Source organism: Trachurus trachurus (assembly GCF_905171665.1).
Source record: "Trachurus trachurus genome assembly, chromosome: 5".
Lineage (NCBI taxonomy): Eukaryota > Metazoa > Chordata > Actinopteri > Carangiformes > Carangidae > Trachurus > Trachurus trachurus.
Genome location: NC_139896.1, coordinates 32,452,949 through 32,468,771, shown reverse-complemented (window position 1 = coordinate 32,468,771; position 15,823 = coordinate 32,452,949). Strand labels below are relative to the sequence as shown.

At 44.1% G+C, this 15,823-nt stretch overlaps 1 protein-coding gene across 1 annotated transcript; it reads left to right on the top strand.

Moving 5' to 3' along the window:
- Positions 1–3,621: 3,621 nt before the first annotated feature.
- Positions 3,622–13,373, top strand: gli1 (GLI family zinc finger 1; the record flags this gene model as incomplete). The annotated part of the gene is made up of 12 exons (XM_083970998.1): positions 3,622–3,692; positions 5,917–6,149; positions 6,737–6,838; positions 6,943–7,141; positions 7,258–7,423; positions 7,662–7,769; positions 8,664–8,804; positions 8,942–9,091; positions 9,187–9,351; positions 9,606–9,848; positions 9,930–10,239; positions 10,825–13,373. The coding sequence occupies 12 exons, from the start codon at positions 3,622–3,624 to the stop codon at positions 13,371–13,373; spliced, it is 4,437 nt and encodes a 1,478-aa protein (XP_083827124.1).
- Positions 13,374–15,823: the final 2,450 nt, after the last annotated feature.

The following is a 15,823-nucleotide window of genomic DNA, read 5'->3' as shown; positions in this document are numbered from 1 at the left end:
TGATTATGTTTAGGACAGGGTAACTGTGCAAGATTACAGACGTCTGGCTGTTAGGTGTGGCTTATTTGTATGGGGTGGTGATGTTGTCGGGTTAGTGAACTCGGAGTGTTTGAATGGGGAGGTTTTGGGTGTAGAAAGTGGCTGGACTTCCTGTCCTCATCCTCAGCTCCTTGGTACCAGCCCAGCTCGCTGTGCCGCAGTGGAGCAGGCTTGTTTAGTTAGCCATTTGATTTATGGCCTTGGGGTTTTTAATATGCTGCTGCCCCGTCCCTCTCAAACCAGGCACCACAAATTACACCAGGGAGCAAACTCCCCGAGAGTTTCTCACAAAATATTGACCTAAAATAGCACAATGCCACGACACCTGTGTCAGCACCATGCACATATGAAATCATCTGTCTGTATATTACAGAAGGTAAATTCATATATCTATGCATACATGTCCAACACAAGCATTCCCATGTATAAATGGGATTGTGTCAATCTGAATTGCTGAGTAGTATATTTGAACTGAAAGTTGTCAGTATTCAAAATATTATGTGTTTCACAATAAAAATCTTTTTGGATATAATTTGTTCCAGGTTTAGTAGTGTTTCATTTTCACAGAAACACTCAATATGGACGAGGGAGTGTTATGGAAATTAAATATCTTTATAGGCTACCACGTTTAGGTGAACAAAATATTTTTTCTTTAAGCTATAGGCCTATCGTATTACATACCATCAGAAGTAGCCTAATAACATTTTTTCTTACAATCTTGTATGTGAATATGGTCATTAATGAATTAAGTTCAATCACTGCAAAGGGCCACATCTCTCTCATCTGGTTGGTTTTGCTATGCTACAAAGCATAACTGTAGCATTAGCAGCTGTTTTCTTACCAGCATGGAAGATGTGTTGCAAATGAAACCTTCAGTTTCATCACATTACACACCAAGAGTTGTCGGCAGTAGTGGAAAGCCACACCAACGTTAACGTCTTCATCTGATGTTAGCATGCCAACCAGCTAGCAGTTGTACCAGCTAATCACCATATGCTTGGAAACTCAATGTAACCTGTTATTTGTTCTGAAGAAGAACGTAAATCTTAATAGCTACGTAGCCTTCTTCAAAAATCATACAAATACCAACCTGTCAATCAGTTAGGCGCCATGTCTGCCTTCAGTCTCTTCTTTCAGTGCTCTCCAAAGAAGAGTTGAGTTGCTGTGTAGCCTAAAATGAATTGCGACTACAGCTCCAGCGCTCGCGGGAATGCCCCCACAGACACCATGTATGCTGATACTTCGACATGAATGTTTTCACTATGTTGCGTCCTGCCAAGTAGTGTTATGTTTCTCTCTAAGCATATTTGCTGTTTGCATATTAGTAGTAGAGGTAAATTCCGGTAGGCAGGGTTGCTCAGACTTGCTAAATATTCATGCTGTTGACTTACTAACTGTTGCACTTACTTAACAGTAATTCATTGGGCACAGTGGGCAGCAGTGTAAACTGTGTACCATCATGCAAATTGAATACACTACATAGTTGAGCATGTGTAAGCAGAGCTACAACAGAAACACTCACAGATTCCAGCTTGCTTGAGGTGGTCTCTCATTCATTATGCACTCTTCTTGAGATACGCCACCATTTATCATCATGTCAAAGACACACACTTGCTGCGCTGCAAATACACTTGTCTCCAAAACTCTTTTCTCATACACACCTGCTACTGGGCTTACACAGTACAAACTGTATATTTACAGCCACACTCACTCTTTCACGCACACACATTCTCAGTAGACTTGGTGGCCACTGGATTATTATGCTACCCCCTGGCGAGACTGACAGGTGTGTCAGTATGGCCTATGTGTGTAAGTGTGTATGTGTGTGTCAGGCTGTCTGCGAGCCCCCTCCTTGGTATTTATGAGTTCTGGACAGCTGAGGTGCTCGGCGAGATCTCTATTTAGCACTTCCGGCTAATTATCATACTCGCATCTGAAGCCGGTGCTGAATATGTGCAATTAGCCCCGGACCGCCCACGTCATTTAGCCACTGGCTAACTTTGCCTACCAAATCCCCCTGGTGGCTTGTGGGCTTAAATAGGTCCCTGCTGCCCCTTTAACACTTGTGCTACTACATAACAGACCCGGCAACCTGTTAGACTCAAACCACAGAGCTTTCATCTGCACCGGACAGCAGCTTTCCCAGACTGGGTTTGAACACTTGTCACATGAACAACAGCAATGTGATATTTTGATCCCACATGCATGACAAATACTTAAAAGCAGATCAAAAGAACGTGGCATCAAAATGGAAATTGATTGTTCCAAAAAAAAAAAAAGATATTGTACAAAAGACAGAAAAAGCCACAGCCTTTTCCCATGTGGTAAAGGACAGTGTGTGCAGTAATTTTTTGGTCTTAATTACTTGTGTAAACCTTGTAAGTGCCCTCAGTTCTGACTATTAGTACTTGCACTGATGTGGTTGGATGTAATGAGCAGGTGCTTGTTCCTCAGATCACTCAGCTAGAATTACCTTACACATACACTCCTGTTGAAAGATATCGTTATATGAGTTTGATACAAAAGGCTGCTCTGTACAGAAGCGCAATGCATTCACGAGAAAAAAAGAGTTGCCCCGTTCTATTTTTCTGAATGAGATTAATATCTCAGAATTCAGAGGAAATTTTAAAGGCAAAACAAAACCAGGTTCCCAGATTCACTTTGATGATTTATCCTTTTAAGCTTCGAGGGAAAAATCCAACCCAGATTTTCTTCTCCATTGTTACTTTCTAGGATGGGCAGGAGTGAGCAGCGATTGAGGTACAAGACTGTTTAGAGAGAGAGATTAAAGCCAAGCCACAGTTTGTGTCACACGGCTCTTGTGTAATCTGGAGGAGTGTGTCAGGGCACATCAGTACCATCACATGACAAGCCTTCAAAGTCTCTATAATATACACCGTCACCTCTGCTGGATGGCCACTTATTTATTTAGTGCAATTAAAATGCACAGATAGTTTGTCTATTTCTTGTACCAGATCAAACTGCTTTAAGAGGACATTTACCTTAACATTTGTGCAGTCTTGTGGATGTTGTGATGTTTAAATGCTCATATTTCTATAGGCTAAATATGTGGCTGCAGAGGGGCATGTCTTGCATTGTGGTTTGTTTGCTCCAGATATAGTCTAATAACTGGGACGTCTCAAAGACTGTCAAGGGCTCTCAAAGTACACTGTAATGTAGGACTTCTCATCTTTGCATTTCCAGTACAATTTTAAATGTATATTTTTTCTAAATGTTAATATTAAGTAAACTATGTTCACTATGTTGTTGTTGTTTTTTTTACTTCTCTTAAGAAACAGATTTAGGACTTTTTTTTAATCTGTAAGTGAGATTGTCAGAGAGATCTTATTTTGCCCTTGAATAGTTTTGCTTGGTTTGGTTTGTTATTAACATCCTACATTTTCTTTTTTCCCCCTCCGACCACAATTGTTTTTGTCTATTTGGCTTTTCTTTCTGCTGGAGTTTAGTTTTGTTTAGTTGGGCTGGGTTTGTTTGGATTTCCTCTCTTCACTCTCTAACCGTGTCCTTGTCTCTGTTTGTCAGGTCCAGGGTGTAAGGGGAGCGCTAGGTCTTGGAGCTCCAATGCCAGTGGACATGCAGCCACACCAGGGGCTGTATCACTACGAGACCTCACCCAGCCAGCCCTCCAGAGGGTAAGACAGCAGTTAGTCTACCGCTCCGTCCTCACCCTTGTCACTTGTCACAGTGGAAGCCACACACAGGAATAGTTATTTTACATAAGAGAGATTTAAGGAATAAGTCAACAGTTGGGGAAATGTTCCTATTTGAGTAAGGTGAGAAGGTTAATACCACCCTCATGTCTGTTATGTAAGGAGCTGGAGTCGGGACATGGTTAGCATAGCTTAGCATAAAGTTATGTCCAATTATATTTTTCACATTTCTGCACCACCTTGCTAACTTGTATGAAAATACTGATACATCCGTGAAAATCAATAAAGCCCCCCCAGGTTAATGCTGGCTCTAGTTATGTGTTGAAGCTATTTCATGATGAACAGCAGTTGATCCAACCTCCTGGCATCTCCTCGCGGCATCTTGGCACGGGTTGCCATATACGGTCAGTGAGCACAGGTTTTGCTCTGTGTACAAGCATGAAGGTATCAAACCTGGCAAGCTCACAGTGACAACAAGGCTTTGGTAAACTGCAAACATTCACTGAGCCTACCTGTTGTTCCATATTTATTAGTTTACACAGAATTAAATGCATCATGTAAATAAAGTGTTTTTATGAATGTAGGTTTTGGCCAGATATTGATTTTAATCTTTTGATCCCACCATGGGAAAGAAAGAAAATAAGATATTTCCCAAATTATTGAAGATCTTACTACATGAACTAATCTCCTTCTTTGTTTCCATGTGTCACTCTATGGATACTTGAAATCAAAAATTATATTTCATCCTGAGAGACTGTTCATGTTTTAACACAGATATTATGAGAGCACAGAAGCAATTGTTGTGGACACAGTACTAGCTCAGCCCCTCAGTCCTCCCCCTCTCCCCCCGCGCTCCTCTCCCCTCCTCCCCCCTTCCTCATGCCACCCAGGTTGCGGGTGGACTCGGCCTCTCTCTGACAGCTGCTAATTACAGGCTGACCAGGCCCTGCTGCGCTCTGCATGACTGCCTCGCGCCCCGCTCAGGTTACCCCGAGTGAGAGAGAAGCGGAGAGAGTTGGAGAGAAAGGTGGTTATGCAGGACAGAGAGAGACAGAGGAGCAGGAGGAGGAGGGAGAAAGGAAGAGGAGATAGAAAGAGACAGAAATGACAGAGGGGGTAGAGAGAGAGAGAGAGAGAAAGAGGGAGAGACAGAGAAGCAGAACAGAAGGGATGAATGGGAGAACAGAAAGGGAGAAAGGGCTGAGAATAGGAGGGAGGTAAATTCGGGGGGAACCGGCACAGTGGATTAGAGAGGACAGATTAAGCTCCTGTGTGGAATACACGTCGTGGTGAAAGAATTAAAGAACTGAAAGGACGTCTTAGGAGAAGGTGGATGGATGAAGTTTGCTCCTTTAGGAGAGAGGAGCTAGAGGGACAGAGAGAAAGAGGAGAGGAACAGCAGAGACTGAGTTTGAACTAACCAGAGAGGCTGAGGAAAGGTCAGAGAATACATTGAAATTCATGAGAAGACTGGAAAGTTCCAATGAAGCTTCACTTCTAGTTTGGAAGGGGAAAACCCAGATGAGTAAATTTCCACAATGTAGTGCAAGATAAGGGCTATACGCCATCTACTGGAGAGAGTCAGACATCACAACACACTAGGGTGAAGATGTGAATCTGGAGGTTTTTTTTTTTGTTTTTTTTTGTTTTTTTTACCCCAGCTCTTGAGGTAGTGTGATTTTACCAGGTGGCCTGTTCCTGCTTCCATAAAAGTGTCATTTACAGAAGTTGTGTAATTTGTGTAATCTTTGAGGGTTCAAAAGTTCACATAGGAAACAGAAAACTCTAATATTCTTTTACAAATTATTGTCCATTCAATCATTTATTCATTTACTTACTTTTTTACATGTTAATATATTCATTTGAATAGAGTTTCATTTAAGTTTGCCATAAAAATGTATTTATTTACTTGTTTACAGTCCTGTTTGCTGCCTCTCAGTGACTTGCAACACAGTTGACTTCCCCTTAAAACTTCTCTTTTGCAAGCTCACCCTCAGCTATTAAAGAGTAAACATTGTTATGTGACACTGAGTCAGAAATCACATTTACAGGACGTGTTTGACATGGTTCACATTTATGTCCTGCTTCTCTTCATTTAGCACTCATTACAGGTTTTTGCAACAGCAATTTCTCACATGAAGTTAACTTTATTTGTCATAATTTTTATATTCATATATATGATATGTGTTTCTTGGACATTTTGCAGCCTAGTCCCATCAGACCAGTCCCCCTACAGTGATGTGTCTTCTCTCCGTGGCCCAATCCACAACGGCCCACCCCAGGACTGCAGAGCTATGTATAATCCCATGACTCCCAGTATGACTCATGGATCCGGGCCAGGACAGGGGATTGGCCACTGCATGGATCAATACATGAGGCCCCCCCAGGCCCCACCGCCCCACAGTATGATGGGCCACAGGGGCATGCCGCCCACAGAGAGTGAGTCAGAGTATCTTTTACACCTCCTGAATCTCACAGCTGCTACTGATTTGGATTGGAAGATACCTGAGAGACTGAGTAGGAAATAGAAACTACCTAGAGTACTACAATAGGAACCAAGGCAGACATTGTAGAATCACAGAAGAAAAGCAGGTCCTCAGTTAACCCAGTGTAAATGTGTTTTGAAAAAGACTCTTTAAATCTTAAATGTGTAAATAGTAGATTGAATGTAAATGATGTATAGTCGCCATCTGCTTACTTTTACAGTGTGTCTTTGCATCATAATGTATCGTACCAGGTGTCTCTTATTTTAAAATTGTTGAGCTTATTTCAGAACAACAGTTACTATTGTGGATGTTGATACCTGCAGTTACAATGCCATTTCTACCACATGTTACTTTACCATTTTATCTCATTTCCTCTCCTCTTTCTTTCTCACGTGAGTGCATTTTCAACACAATGTGTTGCTGAGATTTTGACCATGTGAATGCTGGTTTAGTAACCAAGCAACCATCTGTCTGCTTCACGCACAACCTGAGAGATATTAATGCTGATGTGTGCTTCCATCTGTTCTTAATGCTGTGCAGGTGGCAACAGCACCCCCTACTGCAACCAGAACAACATGATGTCCTCTCATCATAACTTCTGCCAGGTTCAGCCTGGCTCTGATCAGATTGGCTCTGGTGATGGTAAGGAGACATAATGGGAAAGTGGTTTGAATTTGAATTTGCTTAAAAAGTCTTGTGTCTTGGAAGCTAACCCTCCCGCTGTCGTACCTCTTGCTCCCCTGTAGGCTCCAGGTTCTCCACACCTCGTTCCATGCTGAAGCTGAGCAAAAAGCGAGCTCTGTCCATCTCTCCTCTGTCTGACGCCAGCGTGGACCTGCAGACGGTAATCCGGACGTCACCCAACTCTTTAGTGGCCTTTGTCAACTCTCGCTGTAACCCCAATGGTGCAAGTTCCTATGGGCATCTCTCTGTGAGCGCAATGAGGTCAGATATTTAGCAGATCTCCTATTATATTTTACTATTTATTTCTTTGATGAATATGTATTAATTTGATGAATTGGAATACCTCAGTGTTTCATATCTTTTCTGTTACTCCGCAGTCCGTCCTTGGGTTACTCCAGCAATATAAATTGCCAATCCAGACAACAGAGTATGTACGGTGGAGGGGCGGGGACACCTCTAGGTGGACACACACCAGGTCCCTGCCAGGCTTCCCGCTTACCTCCGCACAATCCTCGGCTCCACGCTCCACCCAAGCACGGACATGTAAGACAGCTCCCTCACTCACGTTACAGAGCAATAAGAGCAGTTTAGAATCAATGCAGCTTCTGTCACTGGCACCTGGGAGAGGAGGGATGGGGGAGGGAGCAAGAAGCTAAGGCAGTTTCTGTGATGAGGAGAATTAAAATCTTTACTTGCATGAATGTGACTCACCGTGAGAGACAGACGGGGATTGTGCAAACAGATGCAACACAGAATGATGACGGTATGTGTTGCTTTGTAGCTGAAAACAGAGCCAGGGCTGGGAGGTGTGATGGACGGCATTAATGTGAAGAGCCTGGAGGAGAGATCAGAGGGGGATGTGGCCAGTCCTTCCTCCACTGGGACTCAGGTACAGCAACACACATATTCTTACAATGTGAATTTACATTTTAATTTTTTAGCCTTTGATTGGCAAACACACAGGAAGTAAGGTAACACTTTATACTAAATATTTGTCTTATTTCTTGTCAAAATGTCTCATTTCTAGTCAAAACTAAACTCTTTTCACTTAAAATAAGACTCATCACCTAAAAATGAACTTGTTTTGAGATAATTTTCATTTGTTTCAAACAGATTTTCACTTAAAATAAGTAGAAAAATCTGCCAGTGAAAGCAGGTTTTTTATGCTTGTAATAAAGAAGAAAAACTTAATCCACTATCAGATTTTTCTACTTATTTCAAGTGAAAATATGCTTGAAAGAAGTCAAAAGTGTCTAAAAACAAGCTACTTTTTAACGTGATAAGTCTTATTTTAAGGTATAATGAGATTTGTTTTAAATAGAAATGACATTTTGACTAGAAATAAGACAAATATTCTTGGTAAGATATTGAGTTTTTGCAGTGTAGTCATGGGTTTTAAATGAAGAATTCAGTATTTATTAATGCTTAACTAATGCTTAATAGTGTGTACTTATTATAAAGTGTTACAGGCAGTAATAGACAAGCAGTTGTTTGATGACTCGCACATAATGCATAGATTTTTTGCACTTTTGACACATGCAACAGGTGTTGTCTCAAAATACAAAGTTCTTCTTGCCCAAATTCTTCCAAAGATACATTCATGACTCTTTCATAAACTGTTTTTTTTATGTGACTGTAGTTGCAAATAAATCTAACCATCATCTACAGCAATAGCTGGGATGACTGGCTGATATCCAATATGTAATATAGGGCAAATACAGGACTTTAGGATATATGTGTATAGTAAAATTTGGTGTAACTAACAATTTTGTGTGTACATCAGGACCCTCTCCTGGGTCTACTGGACGGCAGAGACGACTTGGACAAAGAGGATGGGAAACCTGAGCCAGAGGCTGTCTACGAAACTAACTGTCACTGGGAAAGCTGCAGCAAGGAGTTTGACACACAAGACCAGCTTGTTCATGTGAGAGATACTGATCTATAGACACCACAGACTGGACAAAACAAGAAAAACATTTCATATTCCACTTAATCTCTGCTCTCACACCGTGTCACAGTGATTACTGATGTGTCTGTGCTGTTTGTCTGTTTACTCTGCAGCACATCAACAACGAGCACATCCATGGAGAGAAGAAGGAGTTTGTGTGCCACTGGCAGGAGTGCTCTCGAGAACAGAGGCCTTTCAAAGCCCAGTACATGCTGGTGGTTCATATGCGCAGACACACAGGAGAGAAGCCACACAAGTGCACTGTGAGTCGACCTCTCTCTTTCGCACCGACTATTAGAAGATATTTCCTTCGTTGCAACCTCACTTACAAATCCACTATCTGTATTTCTGTCTCCAGTTTGAAGGCTGTAACAAAGCCTACTCTCGTCTGGAAAATTTAAAGACCCATCTGCGCTCTCACACTGGGGAGAAACCATATGTGTGTGAACATGAAGGCTGCAACAAGGCCTTCTCCAATGCTTCGGACCGGGCCAAGCACCAGAACCGGACTCACTCCAACGAGGTACAGTAGTGCGCACCACTGGAAAGTAATTCTATGTGCACATAGCTTAAACGCTTATATGAGCATTTGTCTTACCTCTGTTCTTTTGCAACAATAATAATTTAGTAAATTAATAATAATTATTAATTATCTACACTGCATGGAGTCCATCTAAGGCAGATAAATAATAAATTATGTTTTTTACTTGGATAAGTTAATAAGGGAGACTAGTGGAGATTCACACAAATGATATTTGACACCTTGCTCTTTTGCAGAAACCTTATGTATGTAAGATCCCAGGCTGCACTAAGCGCTACACAGACCCGAGCTCTCTGCGAAAACATGTGAAGACGGTGCACGGCCCTGAGGCCCACATCACCAAGAAGCATCGAGGGGACACAGGCCCACGGCCCCCTGGCTCAGCTATGACCCCTGGAGGTCCCAACTCCGAACTGTTGCTGGAGAAAGAAGAGACACGAAGAGAAGACTGCAAACTGCTGGCTCCTGAGACTGCTCTGGTGGGTGCAGAGTGTCATGTATGACCTGCAAAGTTCTGTCAATGTGTGTAAACTGTCAGTAAACCTGACATCCTCTTTCAGAAGTCCCAGCCCAGTCCTGGTGGTCAGTCATCCTGCAGTAGTGAGCGTTCTCCACTGGGGAGCGCCAACAACAATGACAGCGGGGTGGAGATGAACCTGAACGCAGCGGGCAGCTTGGAGGATCTCACAGCGCTGGAGGACGGAGTAGCAGGTGGAGGAGGGGGGGAACCAGGAAGTGTAGGAGGAGCAATGGGAATGTCGGCACAGGCTTTGAAGAGGCTGGAGAACCTGAAGATTGACAAGCTGAAGCAGATCCGCAGGCCCACCCCCCCTGGCCGCTGCGCCAGCAACAAGTTACCGACAATTCCTGGTAAGTTATTCTTGAACACATCAGAAAATTGCAATTTTGAAAACATTTTTTGTTTGTATAAAATGTACAAAATGGAGTGTTTCTGCTGGGCCGAAGGACGATGTTACCAAATTGGAGATCTATGACTGATAAAGGGTTCATTTTTTATGGCTCAAGTTTCAGTTGGATGATTTAATTCTTCCAAAATGAAGTGAAATGAAAATAACCATTTTTGTTTTATTTTGATGAACTATATCTAAGCCAGTGGTTCCCAACCTTTTTTGGCTCGTGTCCCCATTTTGACATCACTAATTTTGGGTGATCCCGTCAATCAAGATGCGCCAGCTCAGATATTTTTATATGCTGCATTTTAGATTCGAGAAAGTGAAAGTATAGAATACAATTGTTTAAGATTGCCTGTGGTGTTTTTAATTATAATTGAAAAAAAAAAAATAATTAGTTACAAAATATTTTTATCAGTAATTTTTTTATCAATTACTAGACATTTCAGGCGACCTCATTTGAATTCCAGGTGACCCCACATGGGGTCCCGACCCCAAAGTTGAAAAACACTGATCTAAGCTATTTCCTTTTTTACATTTTCAGGTACAGGGGAGAATATGGGAATGTGTGCGCCCTCTCCGCTCCTCTCGAACCGGCGTGTTATGGAGCTGTCTAACCATGAGTTAGGAGGTGGGACTTCCATCGGCTGCTCCTCTAACGACCGGAGGGGGAGCGGCACCAGCAGCCTGAGCTCTGCGTACACAGTCAGCCGCCGCTCCTCCATGGTGTCTCCTTACCTGTCCAGTCGGCGCTCCAGTGAGGTCTCGCAGATGGGAGGAACAGGAGGCGGTGGGTGTCACCTCCTCGGCCCGGAGCAGAGCGTGGGAGACCCCCTGTCTCCGGAGACCAACCGCAGAGGAGCTCCGTGTCCGGGAGGAGGCGGAGGATTGCCGGGTCTTCCTAATTTAACTCCCGCCCAGCAATACAGCTTAAAGGCTAAATACGCTGCGGCAACTGGCGGACCACCGCCTACTCCTTTACCCAATATGGAGCAGCCGGGAACTCCAGGCAGAAGAGGGGGCGTCTTGAGTGAGTACCAGGGTCAGCCTCTGCCTCCATTCCTTCAACAAGGTGGCCCACGTAGGCACAGCGCCAACACAGAGTACGGCACCGGTATTATCTACCCTCACCAGGCGCCCGGCAACACCATCAGGCGAGCCAGCGACCCGGTTCGGTCGGCGGCGGAAACGCAAGCTCTCCCGAAGCGCTTCAACAGCCTGACCAACGTCGCCATGATGAGCCGGAGGAACGCGCTGCAACACCGCGGCTCCGACACCAGCCTTTCCCGTCACATGTACTCCCCCCGGCCCCCCAGCATCACGGAGAACGTCATGTTGGAGGCTATGAGTATGGAGCCCCACCTCGCACCTGTTGATGCCAGGGATCGTTCCATGATGATGCCCCCCGGAGAGAGGAGCTTTATGGGATATCAGCAGCAGCAGCAGCAGCATCAAACTCTTGGCGGTGGGGTCGTTCCTCTTTCAAACCAGCTGTCCCCGAGCCACGACTCCATGGGCTGTCCCGACCAGGGCTACATGCAGGGGCACTACCAGAACCAGGGAGGGGAAGTCACCTCCAGAGTTGGTGGAAATCCAATGGCTCAAGCGAGGCCCATTCACCCAGAGGGCATGTCCAATACACTTCTCCAGCAGGCTGAGTACAGCATGAGCACCTGCCAGCTCAGTCCCTCAGGTCCTCATTATCCCAACATCAGTCAGGGTGGAGATGCTGGAGGCCCTTGGAGCGACGCCCACAGCCAAGTCCAAACTTCAGGCCACGCTGTCCAGAACCAGCGAGGAATGCAGTATCCAGATCCCACCCTGCAGTCTCAGCAGCCACAGGCCCACTTCAACAATCAGACCGGCCTCTACAACGGTCCTGATGGAACCCACAAACTCACCATCAAGCCCGAGCAGCAGTTCCACCCCGGGATGGGAGGCAGAGACGCCTGTCAAAGCGCTAAGCTCCAACAGCAGAGGATGATCCTCCAGCAGACTCAGGGTTACCCGCAACAGACAGGCCAAGTTATGATGAGGAACTCTAACAATCCCAGTTGTGACTATCAAGGGCAGAATCAAAAGTCTTACCCCAGCGGAGGGGGCTTGAGTTTAGGTTGTGCCGGATCTGCTCTTGCGGAGGGGGAAAGGTCAGAAACCCCTATGATGCAGGTGAAGGAAATGATGGTGAGGAACTATGTCCAGTCCCAGCAAGCGCTCATGTGGGAGCAGCAGCAGGAGCAGCAGCAGCAGCAGCAGCAGCAGCCGGGTGGAATGAAAGCCACTACTCTTCCTGACAATATGGATATGAGTGGCCAGACAGCAATGATGCAGCACAGTCCGCAGCACCAAAACCAGAACCTTTATTCCAACCAGCAATATCCTCCCTACCCCAATCAGAACCTGGTCATGAGCCCCCCGGACCACAGCCGAGGGCCCAGCTGTGTGACGCCTAAAGACCAGCTATGCTACGGCCAGGAGATGGTGGTGCCCCGGCCCCCTCAGGGACGGAAACCGCTCAGCCGTCAGAATAGCCTGTCACAGGTAGGAGGGGGCTATCTGGGAAGCCCGCCCCACCTCAGCCCCGTCCACTCCACTACCAGCCCCAGACGGGCGGTCCGGCTGCCCCCGGTGCAGCACCCACAGCACCCGCAGAATGAAATGTTCTCTCCTTCCAATAACAACAACATCTACTACTCGGGTCAGATCAGCATGGACATGGAGAAACACATGGACCCCCAGAACGGGCCTTGTATCAGTCAGCAGCATAGTATGGATCCAACAGGTGGCACCAAGTCCGCCCCCATGGCTCCCTATCCCGAGTCGGCCCCCATCTCCAATGCCTTAGAAAACCTGGACCTGGACAACGCTCGCATAGACTTCACCTCCATCATTGATGATGCCGATTCGTCCTCTTTCAGCCCAGTGAACAATCCCCTCCAGTCCTCCTCTCAGGCCTCGTCCCGCCTCACCACCCCTCAGACTTCTGTCAGCCTGGCTGCAGGCTCGGGCCTGTCCAACATGGCTGTTGGTGACATGACATCCATGCTTACCTCACTGGCTGGGGAGAATAAATACCTGAACACGCTGTCTTAGAAGACAACACATAGACATATATTCACACTTTTCAATCAATTTCAGCCTTTGGCAAGGTCTTGGTGTAGTCAGCCTGGGGTTTAAAACACTTACAGTGATTTTCTCTTCTATGTTGCAAGAAAGGTCAGTTAAGGTGTGACAGAAATGGAACATTTCATGTAATGGATCATTACGCTGGGCTGTTTTATACATCCCCATAAGCCTTTATGCATAAACCTGACACATTAACACTTGTTTGAGCCAGGATCCTGAACTGGCAAAGAGGCCTGTTGCTACTGGATACACATGTAGCACAAAAAATGATGTTGTGACATGTGTTCTGGTTGCAAGTTGACACATAGCTACTAATGTGGTCCTATCACAGATTTAAAAAATATCAGAATCCTCACCGTGAACCTTAAAAACCAAAGGTGCCTGATCAATCTCCCTTGCTGGATTCTTCCTTCGCTGCCTTGGTACTTGGTAGTTTTTCTGTGCCCTAGACACAGAGTCAAATGCCTGATATGAAACTGACAGTGAACTTTTTCCAAACAGGCATTCCAGTCACAGGGCTGTGACGACAGTGGAGCAGAGAAGGATAGGCCTGCATGTAAATACGTTTATATAGGCTACATTTATTGTGTATATGACAATGAGACATCCCTTTGTCTCTTGATTGAATGCTTTGATTCTGAAGGCCAGTGTCCAGATGGGAGGTTGTAAGATGCTTGTTTGGAAAGGATGAGAAAGATAATGCTTTTAGTGATTGAGAAATAATTTCTTGGTGCTACTAAATATTAATCTGTTTTGCTAGGGATTTCTTCCTTGTCATGAACACCACACTCTGTACCAGTGGCATATCAGTATTCTTACAAAAACACAGACACACACATAGTATTCCCACACATCTGCAAATGCAGACACAGATGCACACGTAGCCTACACACGGACGCTCAGGACTTTGAATATTGAATCTTTGCTGTTCAAATTATGTTGTAGATGCCTTTCCAGACAGAGAGTTTGCACTCCACATGTTTACTGTATGTGTTCCTAAAGCAGCTGTGTACATTTTTCAGTGGTGTTTATAACTGCGAAAACAGAAAGTGCCCTGCTCTTTCAAAGGTACATATACACAGGGGGATAACAAGTAAAGCTCAAATATATAGTAAGTGCAGCAATCCCCTCCATGTTACAATATGTTGGATATATTCAAACATACTGCCTTAGCTCATCATTAACCAGACCTACGACTCGTACATGACTCAGCTGAGGATGACGGCTATTTTAATTAAACCTGAATCAGCTGGTTTTGTATTTGTTAACAGATCAGTAATAGTGTCTGTAACTGAGGTACATTCATAGTACAAGTGCTGCTGCACTTTGGCTCTTATCCCAAAGAGGAGTTATTTGGAAAAATCTGCATTACTAATTCAGGATGGGGGATCGAGAAGCAGGAATTTTATCACTTGCTACCACTGTAGTAAAATACATGTTGTACAGGTACATTGAGGTACTTTTTGTGCGACTGTCGAGCTGCATCATGTGAAAGAAGGCTGCAGCTCTCAGCAGGAGAACTAATTTTACACTGTGGCTTTGCACTGACTACAGCACTGTGTGGAAAGGTCTCTGTCTCTTTTGACTATTCACATGAACCTCATTTTGATAAAAGAAAAGAATTGTCACAGTATTTTTAAATAGTCATTGAAGAACACATCTGAGCACAGCCAGACTCAATAAGGCCACATGAAAGTGTTGCTGAAGCGTTTTATGTGACTTTTTCAGACTTTAATAGTAGCGTCACTTCAAAGTGTTACTAAGCATTAGCAGGAATGAACATTCATTCATTTTGGAAAAAAAAAAGAGTACGACGTACCAAAGACACCTTAAAGCGACTGAGAAAAAGATGCACAAATAGTCTATTTTAACACAACACTAACACTAGCAATAAGCAACATTGACTGATAGTGCTGTTCTTTAGAATGTATGAGATGTTTTGTACAAAATTATCTTTTTATATTAATGAACTTTATGGATGTTGCCTTCTATATGTGTCTCTGTGTGTTTGTTTTTTGTTTTTGTTTTTATAACTGTCATCCTTCATTCTGACTTTTTTGCTGGCAAAAGAATATCAACTTTAGCAACAGAAAGCTATAATAGTAGCATTAACTATAATAGACAAAAGCCAAGTGTTATATTTTGTGTACAATTTTCTACATTTTTATACAAATGTGCTATATTTTACCAGTTTATGAATAAACTTGTTCAGTTTGGGATGAATGCAGAATGTTTGACCAACTTTTTTGTGCATTTTTGCAGCTTTGTGTTTCATTACAGCAGTAATCAGATCGTTGTAATAGAAACTGTGGATTTTAAGGAGGTTTATGTGAAGTTAATGTGTTGTGACAGGGAGTAAAATATCCATAAAAGAAATATCCCTCTAAAGACTTGTAAAGAATGGTCGCTCAGCAGGG